An 11,071-nucleotide genomic window follows, 5' to 3' on the forward strand; every position below is an offset into this window, starting at 1 on the left:
TGCCTGCCCGTCCAGCATCACTACTCTGGACAGTTCTAACTTAGAATATGTGGACAACTACAAATACCTAGGTGTCTGGTTAGACTGTAAACTCTCCTTCCAGACTCACATTAAGCATCTCCAATTCAAAATTAAATCTAGAATTTACTTCCTATATTGCAACAAAGCACCCTTCACTCGTGCTGCCAAACATACCCTCGTAAAACTGACTATCCCACCGATCCTTGACTTCGGCGATGTCATTTACAAAATAGCCTCCAACACTCTACTCAGCAAATTGGATGCAGTCTATCATGGTGCCATCCGTTTTGTCACCAAAGCCTCATATACTACCCACCACTGCGACCTGTACGCTCTAGTTGGCTGGCCCTCGCTTCATATTCGTCGCCAAACCCACTGGCTCCAGGTCATCTATAAGTCTTTGCTAGGTAAAGCCCTGCCTTATCTCAGCTCACTGGTCACCATAGCAGCACCCACCCATAGGACGCTCTCCAGCAGGTATATCTCACTGGTCACCATAGCAGCACCACCCGTAGCACGCTCTCCAGCAGGTATATCTCACTGGTCACCCCCAAAGCCAATTCCCCCTTTGGCCGCCTTTCCTTCCAGTTCTCTGCTGCCAATGACTGGAATGAACTGCAAAAATCACTGAAGCTGGAGACTCATATCTCAATCTCTCTAACTTTAAGCACCAACAACAACTCGATGTTGTTGGTAATCAGGCCTACCACTATTGTCTCATCAGCAAACTTGATGACTGAGTTGGAGACGTGCTTAGCCACACAGTCGTGGGTGAACAGGGAGTACAGGAAGGGGGGCTGAGCACACACCCCTGAGCGGTCCCAGTGTTGAGGATCAGCGTGGCAGAAGTGTTGTTGCCTACCTTCACCACCTGGGGTCGGCCCATCAGGAAGTCTAGTACCCAGTTGCACAGGGCGGGGTTCAGGTGTTGAAGGCTTAACTGTTGTAGATGAACAGCATTCTTACATAGTTATTCCTCTTATCCGGGTGGTGTAGGGCAGTGTAATGGAGATTGCTTCGTTTGTGGATCTGTTGGGGTGGTATGCAAATTGTAGTGGGTCTAGGGTGTCGGGTAAGGTGGCTCCCAAACGCACTTCATGATGAAAAGAATTGAGCACATTCAATCTCATCCAAACACTGGCCTTCCTTAAACTGTTGCTTGAAACGTGAAACGAACCCCCACACCTTTCCTCAAAGCTTTTCCTCTAACCCTTGAATCAATATCACTAAGCTTTTCTCACCCCATGTCAAGGCCCAGCCGCCAAAAACAGCTGTAGCTCCACCCCATGTCAAGGCCCAGCCGCCAAAAACAGCTGTAGCTCCACCCCATATCAAGGCTCAGTCCCAAAAACAGCTGTAGCTCCACCCCATATCAAGGCCCAGCCCCAAAACAGCTGTAGCTCCACCCCATGTCAAGGCTCAGTCCCAAAAACAGCTGTAGCTCCACCCCATATCAAGGCCCAGCCCCAAAAACAGCTGTAGCTCCACCCCATGTCAAGGCCCAGCCCCCAAAACAGCTGTAGCTCCACCCCATGTCAAGGCCCAGCCCCAAAAACAGCTGTAGCTCCACCCCATGTCAAGGCCCAGCCCCAAAAACAGCTGTAGCTCCACCCCATATCAAGGCCCAGCCCCAAAAACAGCTGTAGCTCCACCCCATGTCAAGGCCCAGCCCCAAAAACAGCTGTAGCTCCACCCCATGTCAAGGCCCAGCCCCAAAAACAGCTGTAGCTCCACCCCATGTCAAGGCCCAGCCCCAAAACAGCTGTAGCTCCACCCCATATCAAGGCCCAGCCCCAAAAACAGCTGTAGCTCCACCCCATGTCAAGGCCCAGCCCCAAAAACAGCTGTAGCTCCACCCCATATCAAGGACCAGCCGCCAAAACAGCTGTAGCTTCACCCCATGTCAAGGCCCAGCCCCAAAAACAGCTGTAGCTCCACCCCATATCAAGGCCCAGCCCCAAAAACAGCTGTAGCTCCACCCCATGTCAAGGCCCAGCCTCCAAAACAGCTGTAGCTCCACCCCATGTCAAGGCCCAGCCCCCAAAACAGCTGTAGCTCCACCCCATATCAAGGCCCAGCCGCCAAAAACAGCTGTAGCTCCACCCCATGTCAAGGCCCAGCCGCCAAAAACAGCTGTAGCTCCACCCCATGTCAAGGCCCAGCCCCAAAAACAGCTGTAGCTCCACCCCATATCAAGGCCCAGCCCCAAAAACAGCTGTAGCTCCACCCCATGTCAAGGCCCAGCCCCAAAAACAGCTGTAGCTCCACCCCATGTCAAGGCCCAGCCCCCAAAACAGCTGTAGCTCCACCCCATGTCAAGGCCCAGCCCCAAAAACAGCTGTAGCTCCACCCCATATCAAGGCCCAGCCCCAAAAACAGCTGTAGCTCCACCCCATGTCAAGGCCCAGCCCCAAAAACAGCTGTAGCTCCACCCCATATCAAGGACCAGCCGCCAAAACAGCTGTAGCTCCACCCCATGTCAAGGCCCAGCCCCAAAAACAGCTGTAGCTCCACCCCATATCAAGGCCCAGCCCCAAAAACAGCTGTAGCTCCACCCCATGTCAAGGCCCAGCCGCCAAAACAGCTGTAGCTCCACCCCATGTCAAGGCCCAGCCCCCAAAACAGCTGTAGCTCCACCCCATATCAAGGCCCAGCCCCCAAAACAGCTGTAGCTCCACCCCATATCAAGGCTCAGTCCCAAAAACAGCTGTAGCTCCACCCCATGTCAAGGCCCAGCCCCAAAAACAGCTGTAGCTCCACCCCATGTCAAGGCCCAGCCCCCAAAACAGCTGTAGCTCCACCCCATGTCAAGGCCCAGCCCCCAAAACAGCTGTAGCTCCACCCCATATCAAGGCTCAGTCCCAAAAACAGCTGTAGCTCCACCCCATGTCAAGGCCCAGCCCCAAAAACAGCTGTAGCTCCACCCCATATCAAGGCCCAGCCCCAAAAACAGCTGTAGCTCCACCCCATATCAAGGCCCAGCCGCCAAAACAGCTGTAGCTCCACCCCATATCAAGGCTCAGCCTCAAAAACAGCTGTAGCTCCACCCCATATCAAGGCTCAGCCTCAAAAACAGCTGTAGCTCCACCCCATATCAAGGCCCAGCCGCCAAAACAGCTGTAGCTCCACCCCATATCAAGGCTCAGCCTCAAAAACAGCTGTAGCTCCACCCCATATCAATGCCCAGCCCCAAAACAACAAAGTCCAATATGATTGGTCCATGAATTTCATGTCAGCATGAGAAAAATAGTTTTATTTGGTGCTTTACGTGAACAAGCAAAAACATTGAGTATTGACAACTCATTAACATGTACAAGGATAACAAGTGTCACAAATCATTTTTTTGTCTCAGTGTAACTTAACGACATGGCATCAGCTAAAACTAAACAAAGCAAACTTGAAAATATGCAGGCGTTGGTTGTTGTGTCTCATTGCATCGATACTCTATCGTCATGCATCGATACCATCAGTTTATATCACATATAACAGGCTATAGCAGCGCTTGAAGAAAAAGTACTTGGTTAATCATAATATTACAAAATGTACGTCATTGTAGCTCCATTGTTTTTAATAACATTTATTTGATCATAAAACACAATGACAAATGTTCCTTCAATATGTTTCTAATGTACAAGGTGTAACATGTCTGTGGATAATAGTAAGACCATGTACCAACCTTCAACAAGACAAATCAATCTAACAACAACTAGAAGTAGTTTGATTTGAGTTTGTGTCTTCCTTTACATCTTGTGTTTTCAGGCGGGATCCGTCTCAGACACTACCGACCACAGTCCTTCAGCTGACTCCGAGGTAACACAAACTCAAATACAATATAAAATCATGTTTTGGCAAAATCATGTAAGTAAGTTTAGTAACACATTGGCAATTAAACAAAGAATATAACATTTGAAATTAAGGTCCTTAAATCACTAAATAAATACAATGTCACAATATTGTATCCCAGTCTTCCTTCACCTTAAAATCAAATTCAAGCATGAAACCGCAGCCAGCTGGTTGATGGGCTCATTCCCTGAGGACTAGATTAGAAAAATATTACTACATCATTTACAGATTAGATTTTTTTACAGATAAACGCTCACTGTAGGCTAGTTTCCTGGACACAGATTAAACCTAAAACCTAGTACCTTACTGAAACCCTGACTGAAACCCTGACTGAAACCTAGTCCCTGACTGAAACCTGAAACCCTGACTGAAACCTAGTCCCTGACCGAAACCTAGTCCCTGACTGAAACCTAGTCCCTGACCGAAACCTAGTCCCTGACTGAAACCTAGTCCCTGACTGAAACCTAGTACCTGACTGAAACCTGAAACCCTGACTGAAACCTAGTACCTGACTGAAACCTAGTACCTGACTGAAACCTGAAACCCTGACTGAAACCTAGTCCCTGACTGAAACCTAGTCCCTGACTGAAAGCTGAAACCCGAAATGAAATCTATTCCCGAATTAAACCTGAAACCCTGACTGAAACCTAGTCCCTGACTGAAACCTAGTCCCTGACTGAAACCTGAAACCCGAAATGAAATCTATTCCCGAATTAAACCTGAAACCCTGACTGAAACCTAGTCCCTGACTGAAACCTAGTCCCTGACTGAAACCTCGTCCCTGACTGAAACCTGAAACCCTGACTGGAACCTAGTCCTTGACTGAAACCTAGTCCCTGACTGAAACCTAGTCCCTGACAAACCTCGTCCCTGACTAAAACCTGAAACCCTGACTGAAACCTAGTCCCTGACTGAAACCTAGTCCCTGACTGAAACCTAGTCCCTGACTGAAACCTAGTCCCTGACTGAAACCTGAAACCCTGACTGAAACCTAGTCCCTGACTGAAACCTAGTCCCTGACTGAAACCTAGTACCTGACAAATCTGAAACCCTGACTGAAACCTAGTACCTGACTGAAACCTAGTACCTGACTGAAACCTAGTACCTGACTGAAACCTAGTCCCTGACTGAAACCTAGTCCCTGACTGAAACCTAGTACCTGACTGAAACCTGAAACCCTGACTGAAACCTAGTCCCTGACTGAAACCTAGTCCCTGACTGAAACCTTGTACCTGACTGAAACCTGAAACCCTGACTGAAACCTAGTCCCTGACTGAAACCTCGTCACTGACTGAAACCTCGTCCCTGACTGAAACCTAGTCCCTGACTGAAACCTGAAACCCTGACTGAAACCTCGTCCCTGACTGAAACCTAGTCCCTGACTGAAACCTAGTCCCTGACTGAAACCTTGTACCTGACTGAAACCTGAAACCCTGACTGAAACCTAGTCCCTGACTGAAACCTAGTCCCTGACTGAAACCTGAAACCCTGACTGAAACCTGAAACCCTGACTGAAACCTAGTCCCTGACTGAAACCTCGTCCCTGACTGAAACCTAGTCCCTGACTGAAACCTTGTACCTGACTGAAACCTGAAACCCTGACTGAAACCTAGTCCCTGACTGAAACCTCGTCACTGACTGAAACCTCGTCCCTGACTGAAACCTCATCCCTGACTGAAACCTAGTCCCTGACTGAAACCTTGTACCTGACTGAAACCTGAAACCCTAAATGAAACCTCGTCCCTGACTGAAACCTGAAACCCTGACTGAAACCTAGTCCCTGACTAAAACCTAGTCCCTGACTGAAACCTCGTCCCTGACTGAAACCTCGTCCCTGACTGAAACCTGAAACCCTGACTGAAACCTGAAACCCTGACTGAAACCTGAAACCCTGACTGAAACCTCGTCCCTGACTGAAACCTCGTCCCTGACTGAAACCTCGTCCCTGACTGAAACCTAGTCCCTGACTGAAACCTTGTACCTGACTGAAACCTGAAACCCTGACTGAAACCTAGTCCCTGACTGAAACCTCGTCACTGACTGAAACCTCGTCCCTGACTGAAACCTCATCCCTGACTGAAACCTTGTACCTGACTGAAACCTGAAACCCTAAATGAAACCTCGTCCCTGACTGAAACCTGAAACCCTGACTGAAACCTAGTCCCTGACTGAAACCTCGTCCCTGACTGAAACCTGAAACCCTGACTGAAACCTGAAACCCTGACTGAAACCTGAAACCCTGACTGAAACCTGAAACCCTGACTGAAACCTCGTCCCTGACTGAAACCTCGTCCCTGACTGAAACCTCGTCCCTGACTGAAACCTCGTCCCTGACTGAAACCTGAAACCCTGACTGAAACCTCGTCCCTGACTGAAACCTCGTCCCTGACTGAAACGCATGTTCAATGGAGATCAAACCCCCATTGAAAGTGCTTCTTCGTCTAGGACTAGGTTTAACTTTGCCCGGGAAACGGGCACTATAAAGTCTAAGCTCCAGGTCGTCAGTCTCAGGAGAGTTTCTTGCTGTTGTTGGAGCCAGTGTTGTGTTGGTTATTGATAAAGTCCATGATGAGCTGTGCTGTCTTGCGAGGGCGCTCCATCACCACAGAGTGACCACAGTTGTCCAGCAGGTCCACCTGACAGCCAGAGACAGCCTCCTTCAGCATAGATGATCCAGAAACATCCACCACCTGATAGAGGAAGAGAGGAGAGGAGGGAGGGAGTCCAATTAAGAGGGACACTCTTTCTATCTAGAACCTAAACGTGTTCTTTGGCTGTCCCTATAGGAGAACACTTTGAATAACCCTTTTTGTGTTCTATGTAGAACTTTAAAGGTAGCCTAGTGGTTAGAGTGTTGGACTAGTAACCAAAAGGTTGCTGGATCGAATCCTCGAGCTGACAAGGTAAAAATCTGTCGTTCTGCCCCTGAACAAGACAGTGTTCCTAGACCATCATTGTAAATAAGAATTTGTTCTTAACTGACTTGTCTAGTTAAATAAAGGTTAAATATATATATATTTTTAAAGGCTCGGAACCAAAAAGTGGTTCTCCTATGGGGACAGCCGAATAGCCCTTTTTCTATTCTGTTTTAATCATTACAATTATAAAGACAAACAGTAAATCACCTAAAAATGGTCACATACATTATATTCAAAACAAAATCCCCTTTTTCTAAGAGTGTACAAGTAGTGTATGCACATCCAGTTACTTGCATTACTTGTAATAAAATAAAGATACACTGTTGATTGCTCCCACAGTTTTATTGTGCAAAAGGTTACGACCCAACGCTCCTGGGATGCTTACCTGGTCATGCTTCCCCCAGATGACCTGTGTTGGGACTGTGATCAGATGCATGTTCTCATGTAAGGAGTGTCTGGACTTCTCTCCTACGATCTCCATGAACACTGAGGAAAGATAGAATAATACCGATTCACTGAGGAAAGATACAGGAGAATACCTATTCACTAAGGAAAGATAGAAGAATACCTATTCACTAAGGAAAGATAGAATACCTATTCAGTAAGGTAAGTGATCATATTTGATCATATTACTCCAGTGCTAGCCTCTCTACACTGGCTTCCTGTCAAAGCAAGGGCTGATTTCAAGGTTTTACTGCTAACCTACAAAGCATTACATGGGCTTGCTCCTACCTACCTCTCTGATTTGGTCCTGCCGTACATACCTACACGTACGCTACGGTCACAAGACGCAGGCCTCCTAATTGTCCCTAGAATTTCTAAGCAAACAGCTGGAGGCAGGGCTTTCTCCTATAGAGCTCCATTTTTATGGAACGGTCTGCCTACCCATGTCAGAGACGCAAACTCGGTCTCAACCTTTAAGTCTTTACTGAAGACTCATCTCTTCAGTGGGTCATATGATTGAGTGTAGTCCGGCCCAGGAGTGGGAAGGTGAACGGAAAGGCTCTGGAACAACGAACCGCCCTTGCTGTCTCTGCCTGGCCGGTTCCCCTCTTTCCACTGGGATTCTCTGCCTCTAACCCTGTTACGGGGGCTGAGTCACTGGCTTGCTGGGGCTCTCTCATGCCGTCCCTGGGGGGGGTGCGTCACCTGGGTGGGTTGATTCACTGTTGTGGTCGGCCTGTCTGGGTTGGCGCCCCCCCTCCCCTTGGGTTGTACCGTGGCGGAGATATTTGTGGGCTATACTCGGCCTTGTCTCAGGATGGTAAGTTGGTGGTTGAAGATATCCCTCTAGTGGTGTGGGGGCTGTGCTTTGGCAAAGTGGGTGGGGTTATATCCTTCCTGTTTGGCCCTGTCCGGGGGTGTCCTCGGATGGGGCCACAGTGTCTCCTGACCCCTCCTGTCTCAGCCTCCAGTATTTATGCTGCAGTAGTTTATGTGTCGGGGGGCTAGGGTCAGTTTGTTATATCTGGAGTACTTCTCCTGTCCTATTCGGTGTCCTGTGTGAATCTAAGTGTGCGTTCTCTAATTCTCTCCTTCTCTCTTTCTTTCTCTCTCTCGGAGGACCTGAGCCCTAGGACCATGCCCCAGGACTACATGACATGATGACTCCTTGCTGTCCCCAGTCCACCTGGCCATGCTGCTGCTCCAGTTTCAACTGGCCTGGGCCCTAGGACCATGTCCCAGGACTACCTGACATGATGACTCCTTGCTGTCCCCAGTCCACCTGGCCATGCTGCTGCTCCAGTTTCAACTGTTCTGCCTTACTATTATTCAACCATGCTGGTCATTTATGAACATTTGAACATCTTGGCCACGTTCTGTTATAATCTCCACCCGGCACAGCCAGAAGAGGACTGGCCACCCTACATATGCTCTCTCTAATTCTCTCTTTCTTTCTCTCTCTCGGAGGACCTGAGCCCTAGGACCGTGCCCCAGGACTACCTGACATGATGGCTCCTTGCTGTCCCCAGTCCACCTGACTGTGCTGCTGCTCCAGTTTCAACTGTTCTGCCTTATTATTATTCGACCATGCTGGTCATTTATGAACATTTGAACATCTTGGTCATGTTCTGTTATAATCTCTACCCGGCACAGCCAGAAGAGGACTGGCCACCCCACATAGCCCGGTTCCTCTCTAGGTTTCTTCCTAGGTTTTGGCCTTTCTAGGGAGTTTTTCCTAGCCACCGTGCTTTTACACCTGCATTGTTTGCTGTTTGGGGTTTTAGGCTGGGTTTCTGTACAGCACTTTGAGATATCAGCTGATGTACGAAGGGCTATATAAATAAATTTGATTTGATTTGAAAGATATAATACCTATTCACTAAGGAAAGATATAATACCTATTCACTAAGGAAAGATAGAAGAATACCTATTCACTAAGGAAAGATATAATACCTATTCACTAAGGAAAGATATAATACCTATTCACTAAGGAAAGATATAATACCTATTCACTAAGGAAAGATATAATACCTATTCACTAAGGAAAGATATAATACCTATTCACTAAGGAAAGATATAATACCTATTCACTAAGGAAAGATATAATACCTATTCACTAAGGAAAGATATAATACCTATTCACTAAGGAAAGATATAATACCTATTCACTAAGGAAAGATATAATACCTATTCACTAAGGAAAGATATAATACCTATTCACTAAGGAAAGATATAATACCTATTCACTAAGGAAAGATATAATACCTATTCACTAAGGAAAGATATAATACCTATTCACTAAGGAAAGATATAATACCTATTCACTAAGGAAAGATATAATACCTATTCACTAAGGAAAGATATAATACCTATTCACTAAGGAAAGATATAATACCTATTCACTAAGGAAAGATATAATACCTATTCACTAAGGAAAGATATAATACCTATTCACTAAGGAAAGATATAATACCTATTCACTAAGGAAAGATATAATACCTATTCACTAAGGAAATATATAATACCTATTCACTAAGGAAAGATAAGTGAATAGTTATTCCTCTACACATGCATATACAATATGCACCACAAAACCCCAAAAACATTCCACCAGGTGTGATTGACAAGTCTGACAGAATCATTCAATTATTCAACAAATGTTTTTCAAGCAGACATTCAAACCAAGTCCCTCACACTCTCTGTAGAAGTCGTTGTTTGGAACTCGAACATCCACCAATCCCTGAAGAATCTGGCAAAAGAATAATGAAGGTTATTGTAAGGAACCAGGCAGTAGATTGTCGTTAAAAATAAATAAATGCCAACGAGTAGAAGAGAAGCTTTTGAGTAGTTCGAGTAGTAGTCGTCCGGGTTTGTTGTTGTTGTTATTGACTAAATCCTGAAGATGTTGACCAGCCGCCAACAACAACAAAACTAAGACCTGGATGCAATCCGATCAGCAGTAGATCTGCGTGATCGTGCGCATGACATTCATTTTTCGATTGAGCCGAACGTTTGCACCGTTTACCATGAACGCGGAAACAAATGCTTTGAAAAAGTGCAATTGCCCGACAAAGTGCGATCGGATTGAATCACGGCCTATAAGTAAATCCCAACTGAATTGTATCAATGACTACCTGTTGAGGGATCTTGAAGCGTACGAAAGAGCAGAGTTTGAGCATATCGTCCATCTCCTCTGGGGTAGAGGGGATCAGAGGGATGCCCTGGGGATCCAGGCTCCCACTCAGTTCCTGGTCCTTCTCCAACTCCCTCAGACGCTCCACAAACGGACTCTCGGTAGGAAGACCTGAAAAAAAAAGGCCACAAATAAACTGAACAAAAATATAAAACGCAACATCAAATCAAATTGTATTTGTCTCATGAGCCTGAATACAACAGGTGTAATAGACCTTACAGTGAAATGCTTATATACAGGCCCTTAACCAACTATGCAGTATCAGGAAAAATAAAGTGTTAAAGTAATTACTAAAATAAACTGGAGTAAAAAAGACAACAGAAAAATAACAAGTAATTAAAGAGCACCAGTAAAATAACAATAGTGAGGCTATACTCAGGGAGTCCGGTGCAGAGTCAATGTGCAGGAGCACCGGTTAGTTGATGTAATATGTGCATGTCGGTATAGTTAAAGTGACTATGCATAGATAATAAACAGAGAGTAGCAGCATAAAAATGGGGGTGGGAGGGTGCAAACAGTCTGGGTAGCCATTTGATTGGCTGTTCAGGAGGCTTGGGGGTAGAAGCTGTTTAGAAGCCTTTTTGTCCTAGTTTTGTCGTTCCGGTACCGCTTGCCGTGCGGTAGCAGAGAGAACAGTCTATGACTGGGGTGG

The 11,071-nt window shown here is 46.5% G+C and overlaps 1 protein-coding gene across 50 annotated transcripts in view; it reads right to left on the bottom strand.

Moving 5' to 3' along the window:
• Positions 1–3,253: 3,253 nt before the first annotated feature.
• The window catches only part of LOC118375328 (monoacylglycerol lipase ABHD6-like), a 45,979-nt gene continuing 38,161 nt past the window's right edge, over positions 3,254–11,071 (bottom strand). The window contains exons 6-12 of one of the 50 annotated variants that reach the window (XM_052474393.1): positions 10,361–10,530; positions 9,921–9,975; positions 7,168–7,268; positions 6,225–6,554; positions 5,985–6,057; positions 5,656–5,691; positions 3,254–5,326 (exon numbers count right to left, since the gene is read on the bottom strand). In XM_052474393.1, coding sequence (XP_052330353.1) covers positions 6,372–6,554; positions 7,168–7,268; positions 9,921–9,975; positions 10,361–10,530 — 509 coding nt within the window. In that variant the 3' untranslated portion in view covers positions 3,254–5,326; positions 5,656–5,691; positions 5,985–6,057; positions 6,225–6,371. Of the gene's footprint in view, positions 6,555–7,167; positions 7,269–9,920; positions 9,976–10,360; positions 10,531–11,071 lie in introns of all 50 variants that reach the window. The other 49 variants (XM_052474388.1, XM_052474389.1, XM_052474392.1 and 46 more) reach the window with 49 other exon arrangements.

The sequence above is a fragment of the Oncorhynchus keta genome, chromosome 21 (assembly GCF_023373465.1).
Source record: "Oncorhynchus keta strain PuntledgeMale-10-30-2019 chromosome 21, Oket_V2, whole genome shotgun sequence".
Classification (NCBI taxonomy): domain Eukaryota; kingdom Metazoa; phylum Chordata; class Actinopteri; order Salmoniformes; family Salmonidae; genus Oncorhynchus; species Oncorhynchus keta.